At 29.6% G+C, this 16372-nt stretch overlaps 1 protein-coding gene across 4 annotated transcripts in view; it reads left to right on the forward strand.

Moving 5' to 3' along the window:
- The window catches only part of LOC108568316 (disintegrin and metalloproteinase domain-containing protein 11), a 127106-nt gene that overhangs the window by 21052 nt on the left and 89682 nt on the right, over window positions 1–16372 (forward strand). For all 4 annotated transcript variants that reach the window (XM_017929319.1, XM_017929318.1, XM_017929320.1 and 1 more), the window contains exon 2: window positions 12501–12670. In XM_017929319.1, the coding sequence (XP_017784808.1) occupies window positions 12545–12670 (126 nt within the window). In that variant the 5' untranslated portion in view covers window positions 12501–12544. The remainder of the gene's footprint in view (window positions 1–12500; window positions 12671–16372) is intronic.

Below are 16372 nucleotides of genomic sequence, written 5' to 3' on the forward strand. Positions count from 1 at the left end.
ATTTAGTACAAAAATATTTGATGGGAAAGAACAATTTGGTAGGGATTCCATGAAAAACAACTATACTTAAATGGAATGGAAGAAATACTGAATATAATTATTTGATGGATGAGTCGGGTTTGGAATAAATGTATTTATTAATAATGTGGGTGATGCATATAAAGTGGTTTTCATCATCATTGATTTTACATTGCGTATCGATACGTTTGAAGACTCGGTGGTAGGTGTCAACAGGTCTGCATGAGCGACGAGAGAGGGAGAGAGAGAGGTTGGCGTGCCCTGGAAGTAGGCAATATCCGGCGACCGTGACATTTTCTCCCCCGATAATTACGTTTCACGAACATAGTTCATCAGAGGCACGGGGACCGCAAATAGTCGGACGACAACAATCAGGGCTCGCAGCCTCGAAATGAAATTTCGCTCACGGAAATCGATGATAAAACCGAGAAAACTTGTGTGCTTCGAATGCTTCGTAATAGGCGTTCAGATGATGGGGGTGAGGATGGTGGCGGTAGGAAGTTGGGTGAACGATTCGGAGGAGTTTGGTTATAGGCGACGGCAACGCGGAATTTCCCGGGTAAACATTTCCGATCCGATGGTAAACGGAGCGTTAACTTTATCGAAAAATTAATATAAACGCGTTTACGTATATAAATGTATATATAAATACATAAATATAAATATGTACTGGTTCGACGTTTCACTTTGAAATTTCACGATTTATATTTGCACAAGCCATTATTAAATTTAAACATTCAGCAAAGCGAAACGAATTTTGTATGAAGCGATGAGAAAAAAAGAAAATGTTTGTATATAAATATATCTATATGTACATTGTGTATTAAATGAACGCTTTGAAGTTTTTCCGAAGGGGCGAGAAGTGCTCATTCCTTCTCTTTTCTTTTTTATTTCGTAGCCATTATGCTTTTGACAGACAATTATGTCGTTATAAAAAATATATGATGAAACACGTTTCAAGTATTCTTACCTTAATTTGTTTTCCAAATATTTTCAATATTGTTTATTAATTTATAATTGTTTATAGATTTATCAAGTTCTATATAGAGAAAATAAAAAAAGCTACAAATCTTTGGATATTAATTAATTTATCATCAAAGGAAAATTTTATCAAAACTTTTTGAACAATTGTATCTGAAATATTTTAATAAATTTGTATGTAATTATTTATGTTTACTATAGAAAAAGTATTATTGTATTAATACAAAAATGCACATAGCGAACAGATACGCTTATTTTTATGTGAATAATTATTTAGAGCTTCGAATTTATTAAATTTGATTGATAAATATTTTGTTATTTATTAATATTTTAGTAAACTAATAATTATATTTTATTACATCATTAATTGTGAACAAACCAAACAAACAAACACAAATTATTAATGTTTATAATAATACATATAAATAATTTTAAATTAAATTGTATGTTTTATCCTGTTTTCATAATAATTGTAAACCAGTTTCATAGTCAAACAATATTTCCCATTATTATGAGCTGTACAATCTATATTTTCCAGCGTTTTTCACCGATGATCTACACAAAGAATAACTTATTGGTATATCACCTTTACCACTCATTGTTTACGTGGATTAATAAAAAATCCAGTAAAATCCCTTTAATCGATTTGAAACATGTGACCAATAAATCCTAATAACGCGATGACCAAAGAGAAAATGGAATTACCTAGCAATAACAAGTTTTATTAGAGTCCATTTGCATTCTCTAGCAATCTTCGAGAGTTTGTCGCCCATGAATAATCGATCCCAACTTCTCACTTTAAGGAAAAAAAAACTGTATATTCATATAACTAACAACAACAAAATAAAAAAACATACACACCACAAAAAAGCGGAAATTGTGCAATGCTCTGACCTAATTAACTTGTCTAGGAAATTTTTTAATTAACAAAACTTTACGTAACCCACGAATTAATGCGGAAATCCCCAGCGCAAAGTTTTAGCAGTCCATGGAAAAGAAGGATGAGAAAAAAAATAGAAAGAGTAAAAAAAAGTATAAAAAATTGTATACGTAAATGATGATTATTATTATATAATATCCGGGGATTAATGCGAACATCCTCTTCGCTAATACCCATTTTATTTTGCTGTTCGTTGATCCCGTTTCGTGGTATTAAAACTTCTAGATTTGATTAAATTTTATGGGATCTTGCGGAAATAACAAGCGTATCATTAATTATCGCCTTATTACGGAGCCGTGACTTGGCGGAAAATTCGACTGAAAATCGTTCATTTTCTCCTCCTTTTCGTTTCGGATGAAACTGTTTTTATTTTGAAAAAAAAAACATAAGCTTGATATTATATTTTGAACCCCTTAAGCGATTTAATGTATCGTAAGAAGAGGTTCCCTTAGTGACCATATATTTTTGTCGATAGCGTATATATTCGTCATATCTATCAGAATTTTATATTCGTCATATATATTTTCCTCATTTATTATGATTATTTTTTACATTTATACAAAATTTGTTGGAAGAAAAAACTTAAGCTTTATATTTGTAACAGCTCATAATAAACTGAAATAAAAATTACAAAGAGCAAAATGTATGTAGTGGCTACATATTTTTGTCGGCTACATATATTCATCGTATCTATCAGATTAAATTTTGTGTTCGTCATAGAAATAAAAGCTACAAAGAAGAAGGAGAAGTTATAGGATTGTAATTATATGTTTATTTTGTGAGAAATATTATATTTATTCATAATGAAACAAATTAGTTAGCACATAAGTTATTTGTTGGTATGAAAAATTTAAAATTGTTATAGCTTTTGACGTCGGTGTATAGGATTTCGGCTTAGATCTTCTTGTAGATGAATTTATTTTTCAGCATTTTTTTCTATACTTGTTTCTCCAAGATCTAGAATAAAATATATTGAATTAAATATTATGTTATGTTTCCTACATCGTAAATAGAACGGCGCCTAAACAAGTTGACACTTGCAATGGTCACATTTCTTCTCAATTGTTAAGAACAATTAAGCATATATATTTATTTACCAAGTAAATTCATGATGCGAATATATTCGTCATAAGCTCTAAGGTATATAAGAGACCATGACGAATATATACGACATAATCACTTTAACTTTTTAAAATATGAAAAATGAATTTTTACATTTTTACATTTGTGAAGAAAAACACACATTCCAAGCATTTTAATTAAAAATTGTAATTTTCAACAATAAAGTATTATTTATTACGACGTCTTATTTGTCGCAATCTCCAACAAATCAAGGACTATTGATAGAATAGGAAGGAAATTAGTTTCAAGAAAAGTAAAGTAACCAATTATGTCTTTCACTACAAATACTTTAAGAAGCTTTTCCTTATTAAATCGTAACTAGACTTCTGTATAAAATGTTTCAATTTGACGGAACTTCCTTTTGTTATTAAATTGGTACTTATTTTCAAGGCTTTTCATTTATATAAATAGATATCGTTGATTTTATAACAAATAAAATTTTAAATTACAACATAATTAATTACACATGGTTTCCTGCTATGTAATAATATTAAATTGTGATAAATTTTCATTACTTTTAATTCAAATTGTAACAATTTACAGCAATAACTCGCATAGTGCAGATAATCGATTTACCGGAGTGTTTGAAAACCGAGGATTTTGAAACTAAAAATTCTAAGTTGATTTGGAAATTTCCATTGGAACTAAATCCGGACTAATCGAATCCACATTATACATTATGTATTCTATTATTGTACTACATTTTCACGTATTGTCATTAAGAAAAACTAAATAAATAAATTAATTACTTGTATCAATTATTATTGTATTCGTAAAATAAACTTTATATATTTTTATAACTAATTAAAAACCAGCAATAAATAAACGTGGCCGAAATTCTGGTGTATCATTAAAATATTTATGTAACGGTCGCACCGTTCCTAATTAATTTCCATCGCATTCGATCGACTGTTATTATCGCAAATGAAATTATATTTCAATTCGAAATTCGTTTATTTGCTGTGACTAATGGGGATGAAATTAAGCGTCGTGCATAATGCAAGAAATCGATTACCGCAGATGGAATACATGATCAATTATTGGACAAATCTGATTTACTGTAGTAATGTTAGTTGAAATCTATAATTATTATTTATATAATCGGATTAACCTATTCTATTAAATTATTATTTGATCCTTAATATAATTTATTATTCTATGAAATAAGTAATTGATCTATTAAAATTGGTTGAAGTAAAAATATTTTGATGTTCTACAATTATTTATAACAAAAACTTTAAATTTCTTTATATGAAATGTGCATTTCGACATGGACAACTTTTATTATTTTATAAATTAATTAGAAAATTTCAGTATTTTAGAAAATACCTTAATTTATATTATAAGGAAATATTGATATTTTTATTTTTTTTTAACAGACAGATAATGTACAGGCAGTAAATTTGGTTATTTTCATTTCTTTTTATAAAATTTATATATTTATATGAAAGTAAATTTATCCTAAAGTTTTCCCTGAATTTTGCGTGATTTTTTCAGAGAAATTTATTTTAAATAATTGCTGATATTAGATAAACATGTGAATATTTGTATTTCCACATCTCAGATAAGTACAATGAGTTTATATTACTATATGCGGCTCCCTTAATGACAAATTGCGGCTCACAGTTGATAGAGCAAATTTGTTTCACTAGCAAACATTTAGATCGTATATTATGTGCAGCTTCGTAGAATAGAATAAACATTGTATTTCTATATCTAAGACCAGTACAATAACTTTATAATTCATAATGACTATATAACTTATAGAACAAGAGGTGTGGGTCTTTTTAAATGAGAAATTACGGCTCCCAGTCATGTTTGTTGAATAGAGAAAAATCATTTTACTAGCAAATACCAATATTTTATTACATACTTTGGTTTATATATAATGTAATAGCTGATTTGTAAGAACATTAAAGTTTTACTCTAATTTTTTGTCATCAGTTGAGTTATTTTTTTTTTTAAATAATTGCTGGTAATGGAATATACTCTGCATTTTACATCTAATATTAGCAGAATGACTTTATAATCCAGAATGACTATATAATGTATAGAGCAATGGGTCGGCGATCCGCGGCTCCTAAGCCACATGCGGCTCTTTTTATTGAGAAATTGTGGCTCCCTGTGGTTAACTAGTTAATGTATCTATTAATTATAAATAATTGTAAAATAATATATTTTTGGGACATACAGTAAATACATTATGTAACAAAAAGATAAATACAAACAGATGTAGTTGTTAAGAGAATGTTTGAATCAGCAGCTTTCGTGCAAAAATTCATTTTTGTTCTGCCTGCATATGCGAATCTTTTGGCTTCGTATAAAAGGAAATTCCAACCTTTGTAAGCGCATAATTATTATAATACTAAATACGAACGATATTAATTACGCACAGTTTTGTGTCGGAATCCATTAATTAATCCGGCATTTCGGGCACTAATTAAAACGCGTTATTAATTCGCATACCTGCGCATAGGCATTTACAACAAAAGCGTATCTTTTAATAGAATATTTTCACCATCTTCATCTTCAAACTCTTTCATCTACTGCGCCTTTGATTCAATTCAATTTAATAGAAAAAATGTACAAGAAAAATATACTAATATATATTATGTTTTCATCTGCCGTGCATTTGATTCCCTTCAATTTAATAGAAAAACGTTCTGAAAATTACAAACATTTTCTATATGAGATATTATTGATTATGGGTAGATCAAAGGGATGTTTGTTATTGAATTGCATGCGTTTATGATCATCATTACAATGATTACGCTTTGAAACGTAAAACTGCACTCTAATTTTCGCGTTGTTCGATATTGGAGCTGATGCAATCGTTTATTTATCAACCCCTGTGAAATATCGGAAATGCTCTTTGGTCGGGATCGGCAATTATAGTAAATAATTCGCTTGCAAATTGGTAAACAAATAAATTATACTAGCAATGCTGAAATAACAACAAATAATAATTAATCCGAAAATTTGATGCCTTATTTGCGAATTGTACTCGACGCGTTTTCAATATAAAATTTATCGGAAAAGAAATACGAAATTAACGAGTTTTTTTTTATTATTAATTTACGTATATATACGTAAATCCGGTCTTCAACAAATTTTATGAAATTATATTGTTTTCTATAATTTTTATATGCAATTCTTACATAAAAATAAATACTAACGAAGTTAAAAAAAACTTATAAAGTATTTTTATATCCGTCATGAAAGTTTAAAGTAATATTTGAAGGAAAATCATATTATATTTTTTTTTTTGGTATATGAATTTTATGATATAAAATTTACGTAATCTTGATAATTGCATAATTTACTACATTTTTTTCTTGTTAACGTAAAAACTATTAAACTGTTCTATAATGTTTGAGAAAAATAATGTACTCTATTTATAATTTTATGTAACATCTATATAAAAAAATGTAGTAAGTTACTAAAATATTAATTATCGCTTCTAAATTGGAACATTAAAAATTTAATATTTTTTATGATCAAATTTACTAGAATCAGATATAATTCATGATAATTTTAACAAAATTTGTTCAGCGGTTAGTAAATTTAAAAAAGTCAGTAAATTTTAATTGTAAAAATGAAAATAATGTTCTAATTTTTTTTTATTATATTTTTTTTATACATTTTTTCCCTTTATTAGAGTCAAGTCCCTTTCTTGTGCTGTTTAATATAATTAATTGTAGACAGTTTTAGAAACTGTGTATTGGATTTAAAAAAAAATACCAATTTACTTAAGTTTTTTTTGTTGTATTTTGATAATATGATTAGATTTGAAGTGGAAGAGCAAGAGCTCATATAATTAGATTTCGATGTTTACCGTTGTAAGTGGAGCAGATATTCGAGTCCCGGTCTCGGTCATTCCGAGGATTTCGTTATTCCTGGAAGCTATCTTCTAAAATCAACAGCGATGCGTTTGTATTGCAATTTTCCACTTCATCGGATCGTGCAAATATTGAATACTTCGCGAAAAATTTGCATAGATTTGCAAAACGAACAAAATTTTCCGATCGTAATTTTCGTATAAATATTATATTTCGAGCATCTTGAGCTCCGAGATTTCCTCTCAATTAATTGTCACAATTTTTTATACAGATTTTAAATGAACGTGCGTAATTTTTGTTTCAATATCATATTTTAAAAATCATTGACTTTTCTTCTAAAAATAATTCTTCCAAAGTCACCATTTTTACGCATATTTTACATACGTTTTAAATTAACTTACGTAATTATTATTCCAATATTATACCTCGAACGAGTCTTCGTAGGAAAGCACATTTTTAGCTAAATTTTCATTGTCAACAATCAACAATCGTAATTTTTGTTTAAAATTAGACAGATATTTTTGTATAGATTTTAACTCTTTGAGGGGCCAGAAATTTCTAGACCCAACAAATTTTTAGACAACTAAATCTGACAACTTTGTCAACTGAATCAACATCGAATTATAATAATGCCCTACTAAGCATGTTCAAAAGGTGATTCATTGCATGTACCACCATCCCTCAAAGAGTTAAATTAACCTTTGAACATCATAAATAAATGGACGCTAATTTCATTATTCATAACTTTTAAATGAATATTCTTATTTTTTCTTAAAATATCCTTCGAGTCTCTTCGTGTCCGGGATTTTATATAAATTTTGCATACATTTTGAAAGAAAAACTTATGTTTTGTTAAATTTGATCAAGTTACATTTAAGTTTAGCAGTTTTTTTTCTCACGACACCTTTTTTTATGATAGCAAATGCATAGATTTTATATAACAATTGTACTAATATTATTTACTGCGTCTTCGGTTCTAATATTTCTTTTCTCTAAAATAAGAATCACATCACATTGTTTCGATTTCGCTTAATCGGGACAAATGGAGATTAGTATATTAGTCCCGATTAAGCGGCTGAATCAATTATCCGAATTTCCATTTCCATTTGTTATGTGCTCGGTTTTGTTTCCGTTCTTTAGGATTTCTCTCTAATAAGCGGAATAAGTAGAATTGACTGTTCTTATAATTATCATTCGAACAACTCCAGCTCTAGGATTTCCTCTTAATTAATTGCCACGTTAGCATTTTTGTGGTAAATTTTCATATATACATACATGACATAATTGCCATGTTACCTTTTAAACATTTTCGCCTCTGAGATTTCTTCTAAATTAACTGCACAAATTTCAAAACTAATTGCCACATTACCTTTTTTAAATTTTGTATATTTTTTAACTGAATCAGAGTAATCTTCGAGTATTATTCATGCATCTTGGGCTTCAAGATTTTGTCTAAAAATTTCATGAAATTAACTGGCACGTCACCTATTTCTCTTTTTTTACTTGCCTCGTTGCTCGAGGTAAGGTCGAAGCAATTAAAAGCGAAAAAAGCGATTGCTCCATTCGTCTTTTGCGTTATTTCCTACTTGTTTAGAGCTTCCTAATGAGCGGCTTCATTCTATTAAAATTAAGGCCATTTATTCTTTCCGCCCTCCATCCAACTGGGGAAAATTATAAATTAACGCAAGTGTAGAATGGGGGAGGTCGAGCGCCCCGCAGAGTGCGGGCGGGAAACATTCCCATGCTAATGCGGCCCTTTTGTGTCCTCTCGCATCTCCATAGGAGGGAGGATCACCCTCACGTCCTTTCGTCCGGAATAAAAATATAAGCTAAGAAGATAATCGTTTCGGACATTCCTTCCCCAAAACCCAGTATAAATTTACGCGGAAAACTTCTCTGATGAAGCAATAACTCTAGACGCCGTTGGCAATTAATTTTCCGCGAAGATTTCCGGTCAGCTTGATTTGTGGGTCCGATGTAAATGTGCCATTCAATTTATTATATTTATTATATATATAATACACACACACACACACACATCTGCCATATGAAACAAACAAACAGAGGCACGTCGAAGGAAGGGAAAAACGGATGATCTAATGCCTTGTTCTACCCGACATTGATGTATTGCGTTCCATCCCATTTTCCCGCCGTTAAAATAAGTCTATTACGGGGGTCGGAAAAATGATACAGGTTTTTCCATCCGATGTTCTTTTTATATCCTGCGGGCTCCGATGCGTTCTGGAAACGGATAATATTTCATTCATTCCATTCTTTGATTAAATTTCATGTATCGTTGTTGTTCGCTGTTTTCTCTTACATTTTTCACATTAAAATCCAGCTAAATGGATATTTTCATTGTGACACTCAAGTATGAACCGCAAGGTTTAACTTTACACGTAATTTATTACAGTTCCATTTTTTTTTGTACTTGGTAACTTTTGTAATAAAATTCTTAATGCATTTTTTTTTAACAAACAAAGAAATCATATAAAACATATATAAATCATATAAAACTATAATAATTAAATAAAGATAAATTGATTTATCTTACAATATTATATTTAACTAGACGATTGATTTCAAACACATAAATAAATCATATTTTTTTAGATTTATGAAACAAAGTCTAGTTATATTGAAAATACATAATAACAAAAAGAAAACGTATTTATATAATCACGACATAGTAAAAAAATAATAAACTGTTACAAAGGTTTATTGACTTAAGGTCAATCTACCTTATTTTCTACATTTTTTTCTACATAATTTTATTTTTAGGTAACTTCAATCCTTTGATTTATTTAATCCACTTTAAAATTTCTTAATTATCTACCTTTCTTTTTAATTTATTAATCAAAATCGAGGCCGGACATTTAATTTGGGGGTCCTGGGTAAATACCTTTTGAGGGCCTTAGACTAATATTGTCTGGGACCCACGAGTTACATTGTTTCAGGAACCTCGACTAACACATTTTGGGAAACACAAGTTACACTAACACAATTTAGGGACACTCCACTATTTTTTTTTTGGGCCCATAAGACCATTTCCATATCTGAGTCAGGTTTCATACAGTTTGGGATGTTAGAGGAACCGATTACCCGCATTATGCATTATGAATAAATAAAATATATATGAATTGAAATATAGCAATATTTTTCGTTATATAACTTCTATGTAGGACTGTACAAAATTGAAAAATATTTAGATCAATTTTGCAATGAATGTGTGGATCGTTTGGTGGATACAAAATTCGGTTCCTTTTCATTCCAGAAAACGCGAAAGGCAGAATGTTTCCAGTGATAGATTTCAATAATTTCCAGTTGAATTTTTGTTCGGTTCGACTCCACAAAGGATTCCCATATTTTCGTTTCGCGAAGCGAAAAGTCCCTTCCCGCTTTGTCCACCAAACCAAAAAAATGTTTTGTATAATATTCCCCTCAAATATCACGTCGTCCTGGTAACAAGGAACATTGTTACCCACGACTGGACTTTTTTTATCGATCCTCTCACGATTCACCTGAATATGCAGCTCCTAAAGAATACTTGGAAAGTCGAGCCGACGATGAATTTGCATGCGAACTAATCCCAATTACCATCGGCCGCTGCGGTGCTCCTAAATTACAACGAAAAAGTTAATAAAAAAAGTATATATAGTAAAAGCTGTAAAAAAAACAATTTGATATTCCTGGCGCGCGCTCGGTCGACCCCAAAAAAACGGATTCGGTAATAAAAGCTACCTTAGTCAGCAGGAAATACTTATACTTATATATATAGATATATTTTTTGCGTGCGTTTTTGTGCGCCTCAAGGTGTTGAAGCGCCCTCCGAGGGCCGGTCTAATCGCCCTTTACGTTCGCGGTTTCATTAAGGGCTGCCACGACATCTGCCGCCCCCGCGGGTCCTGTTTACACTTTGCGCGGTAGGCGGCGCGACTACCGCTAATCTCCTGAAGATAATAACATCATGAAGAAGCTGCAGAAGTGGAGATCTTTTGGGGATGTAAGAAAAAAATAGGGAGGAGGTACGGAGATATCCCGAAAAGTTTTATGCGCGATTCCCACCGCGAGCCAAATTTAAATTAGAATACTAAAGAAAATGGAATGGAAACTTTCCGGATTAGGCGAACCGGGTGAAACTATTTATTTCATTGCTACGAACTTTAAAAGAGGGCCCTAAAGTACGTTGTTCGTTGGAAAGAAACTTTTATATCGTAATGTTAACGTAAACCTCACTCTAAGACCGGAATAATTATTACCCTAAACTCATATTTTTTTTATTCTTTTAGTTGCAATATTTTATTAAAGAACATTTCTAAAATGATACTACTTGCATATTTATAGTAATATATAAATTAACATATTTTTTTGATGTTAAAATTAATATGCGTTATTCATGCTTATTTTGTTTTTTGATGATTACTCGAATTATTATTATAAATTTCTATTATTACAAAAAATGGGTGTCATAAATCCTTTAGTTATGAAATATTAATTAATTAGAGAATTTTATTTCTTTTAGTAATTTACGATTTTTTTATAATTTTTAGACGAATATTTGTTTCTAAAGTTTTTAGATTCATTTGAAAAGTGTATTTAAATAACAACTGATAAGTAATATTCATGAATAACTAAGATATGGTTATTTTTACACGTCTTCACATTACTCGTAATTGAAGTGTCCTAATTAGTACCGAGAATAAACAAATTTAAAGACTTATGACTTTTCTAATCAGATAACTTCTAAATATGTGTTGCTTATCATTTTGATGTAACAAACTGTCACACATGTATTAAAAAAATTGCAAAAAAATCGCGTTTAGTACATTCATTTTTTCCATGGTCTTTCTAATGAGCCAACTTTAAGATTTGTTGTATTTTCTTAAATACTATAATAGATTTCAAAATTTCTGCAATTTTTACCTATATAGAACACTTTTTTTTAATTAGATTACATTTTTATTTCTCATATTTTTATATAAAAATCTGTAAATTATTAAACCAGATTTAGAAACTTTTATCATTTTTTTCTTCCATTTTTGTCTTATTATGTATGTTAATTACTTATTAACACAAGATTACGTATTTCTAATTACAATTAACTATTTATTTGTTTGTTAATATTATAATTGTCGTTAGATTTTTTTTTGTGATATTACAGAAACACATTAGAAAATTAATTGATATAAGATGTTTATTATAAAGTAATAAAACTTATTGGATTTTGCGAAAACAACAGCAATTCATTATTATCAAACAATTACATAATTACTATCAAAACATATATTTTGTAGTGTACGATTAGTAATTATATATTAGCATATGATTACGTAATTAAAAATTTACTAATTATACATTTCAGTTCTTGGAATAATGGAAATTTATCTTTTTGTTATATTACGATGAGAATAATTGTGACTATATATTTTGTATATGTATAAATAATTAATTATAATTGGTGGAATCAATATGAAAGTGTATAATTATTAATTACATTACTAATTACGTAATATAATTAATTGAAAATTAATGTTATTATTAATATTACTACTTTGTTTGTAATGATTTTTAATATTTGTTATTTTTATTTCGTGTTTCAGGGGAAGTGGAGCGTCTTCTGCGGGAGTACACGCAAAACCAGGAAATGGTCCGAAACATCGGCTCGCATTACTACCAAATCATATACCCGGTGCAGTTGCGACAGCACAAGAAAATGGGCATCTCCACAAGGGAGATAGGGTCGTCTAAGGTACGAAAAGCGAGGAGTACGGTATGTCATTGCACATTTCACCCCATTAATACAGAGCGATACAAATAATAGAAATAAAAAGGTCGTTTTCTTTTCTTCTTCTACGCAATAAACATACTAAATAACTAAATATAGTATAAATACACAGACTTTTTATTTGTTTATTTCTCGTTTAAATTTATTCTAAAATTATTTTATTTTATTTTTTCAATCAAATCATACATGGTTATTGTTTTAATTACTTATTTGGAGATACACACACTCGAAAGGCACAGCATCCCCTAATTCCCATCCCGCCCTCACAATTAAAATAACAAACGTGTAACGTCTCTTACTCGTTGTAACCATTTCCCTTCTTTTTCTCGCTCTCTTCAACATTTAAACATCATCTCTACTAATTTCTCTCTGTCTTTCTCGCTGTTGAACCTCGAAAGCTGTCTGGCTCGAGTGAATTTACTACGTTTACTTTGTGGAGCTTTCGTTTCGCTTGATATGAATAATGGATGCGGATCGCGATTACGCGGAAACCGACCCGCAAAAAGCTCGCTAATAAAGCTGTGCGACGTGGCGTTTCGCGCTCGTCGTGGCGCCGCGACGCCGACGCACGCATTACGTAATTAGGGGAATGCGCCTGTGTTTCCGCGGGCGAAACGCCCGTTTTGTTACATAATTGCGGCGATGGTGCCTACTTCCCACCCATAGATAAACAGACACGAAAGCTCGGGGCACTCTCGATTTTCCCACCAAGCACCACCGTTTAACTTTAATCGCGTGCACGCGTGACCCTTGCAAAGGGTTACTTCATACACCAGTTACAACATATTAACTTTTTTTTCAATTTGTAGCTGAAATTAGTTTTTTCTAAATTATAATGTAAGGATTCATCTAATAGTGGAATTTGTTACATTACAACTCACAAATGATGGAATCGCCGGGTACTTTTACCAATTTTTAACAAATATGAGATTTATTTTGTGTCACTTAAATGATTAGGTTCTTACAGATACAAAAACAATTTCAAGAACTCATTTATATCGCAATTGGATTTTAATTTTTTTTTTGTTCCCGGGAAACATAAAACTAACAATAAGATGTAGCTTAGACCCTTACCAATACAAAAAAAATATAAAAGAATTTCAATTGGAAATTAAGTTTTTTAGGATTTTGCTTGTTCCCGGGGAACTTAAAAGTGAAATTAAAAAAAGTTAAGTAAACAGTAAGGAAGTAACTAAAAAATAAAAATTTTATCTCTGTTTTTGTTTTCGTTACACTACTTCATGTAATTACAAAAAATAAAGTATTTTCTAGTATTGTAAACATATTTCATATTAGCCAAATATTTAATTGATTTTTACCGTTAAACTAGGCAAAACCAATACAAAATTATCGTTATTAGTATTATTCCCAGAAAATATTAGAACTATGTAAATTAATTAATGACTAATAAACTAAATTATTTACAAATATTTTTTTAATTTAAATTATTTATTTTTATAATATTAATTAATTGAAGATGAAGAAAGAAAATGTTTTACCCTATTTTTTCCCAATTTACTATTTAATTAAAAAATCCATTCATTTCATCGAATTGTGTTTATTTTGTTAATCTAATATGATTTTTTTTAAAGTTAAAATTTCAAAATTTCTTCAATCAATTATTTTTTAATTCATTAATTGGTGTATAAGAAAATTATGATTTATAAGGCGACAAGATTTTATAAATATGTTTTTTTTTTATTAATAAACTGGAATATGTATGTCTTCTCCAAGTTGTGAATATTTGTTGAATTTTTTTTTTAATCACATAAAACTTTTTTTATTTTTTGCTTTTCCTATGCGCTAATGCACTAAATTCCATTGAATGAATGAAAAAAGAAATAACAATTTTCTTGACTATAGAGTGAAGTCATCGCTGTAATATTTTTATGGTTTACTCCTTAAGTATGACGATTTTTACGGCCTTCGCAGTACAGATTTTTATGACTCCATCTTCCATTCCAATTTAACAGCAAATGTGGTCCGGCCCAGTATCTCCTCTTAAGCTGTTTGTCTCGAGAATGCACCGATAAAACCGATCGAAGACGCATTAACTTTTATTGCCTACCATTGATTTACAAAGCGATAAACAATCTAAACAATTCACACCTGAACACCACAAAACCTTTATTCAATTTAGTTTTTTAAATTTTGAGGGAGAGACATTTTCACGATGTTTATGCGAGGATATGGAGCCTAAAAACCGTGCCAAAATTTCGACTCATAATAGATGCGAAGCAAAGCTAATAAAAGCCGGATTTATAGTGATGGTCGGGTGAAAAGTGCGACCACTTATACAAATTACGTTCCACCCCTAATGGATCGTGAGTAATCCATACGATATGCCGGGGCCACTACCAAACTTCTTTATTTGATGACCAACTTAAATATATCAAAGCATTTCCTTTTTAAGAAACATTGCAATTATATAATTAGTTTATAACCATTTTGCAGACAAAAAATATATAATTTCTACTACTAATTATTATTTTGAAATGCGGCATCTATACTAGAATGACAAAAATGACATAAATAACTACCAGGAGTACCAACTATTATTGTCAGTTATTATATAAATGTTTGATATGTACCCTATGAAGATTTTAATTTGGGGTTCCAAGCCTTATTTTTTGTTTTAATTTTCAAATTTTGATAATTAAAGTTCAACTTGTATTTTGTATCATATGAACAAATTTAATTTTTTTAATAATAAGGAAGGACCTATGTGTGATCAAAACTAATAGATCTTTTGATTGAATTTTTGCAACTTTTTATTTGAAGGAATCTGATAAATTTTAATTTGAGGGCCCCATCAAATATTCATTTGAAGCATCAGATAAAGTTTGTGTCTTAGTTATCATATAATTCAAAACTTTTATATTCTATTGATAAAGTAGATTTTTGTAGTTATACATGATGTATGGCGTAAAAGACTTGGGTAAATTGAGAGCCCCATATAAATTGAATTTGGTAATATTGTGAAGGCAGTTAACTTTTTTTTTTGATTTATGATATTTATATTATTGGATTGAATTTTTAATTTTTTAATTTTCTGTTTCAATAAATATTATTATTTAAATAACTTGTTTATTGCACATTTAGCTCGAGGGCCCGTGTGCGCTACACTCGCTGTACATAGATTGCTACGCCACTAATGCCACACGTACTATGTATAATGTTTTATAAAATATGAAATATGTTTCTAAATATTTTTAGAGAAACAGTAAAATAATATTTGGAAAAATATACATTTACCAATCTTAAACTTTAAATATTATTAAGAAAATATTTATTCATTTTAAACTATATATTTTCATTGTTTCATTTAAAAGATATTTTAATATACAAAATTTATAACATTTTGTAAAAAAAATATATTTTTCTGCATTCTACGGACTTGAAAATGTGTTGTTTTTTGTAATTTCACTAATCCAAATGACTGTATAAATATTATTCAAAGGTCTACACGCATAATTCAGATGAGTTTACAAAGGCAAAGTGGATTTTAAATTTCATTTTCGTTTCTCTCCAGTTTACGCTCCGCATTCCGCAAAGGGCGTTAATCCGATGCGTGTCCGTCGTAAAAAAATAGCACGTAACTCCCTGAGCGAAATAAAACTTCGCCGCGTCCCTTGGTCCTTCGTGAAACGATTAAAAACGTGTTTTAAGCAGATTACTTTTTCGTTA

The sequence above is a fragment of the Nicrophorus vespilloides genome, unplaced genomic scaffold (assembly GCF_001412225.1).
Source record: "Nicrophorus vespilloides isolate i.1.1-1 unplaced genomic scaffold, Nicve_v1.0, whole genome shotgun sequence".
Lineage (NCBI taxonomy): Eukaryota > Metazoa > Arthropoda > Insecta > Coleoptera > Silphidae > Nicrophorus > Nicrophorus vespilloides.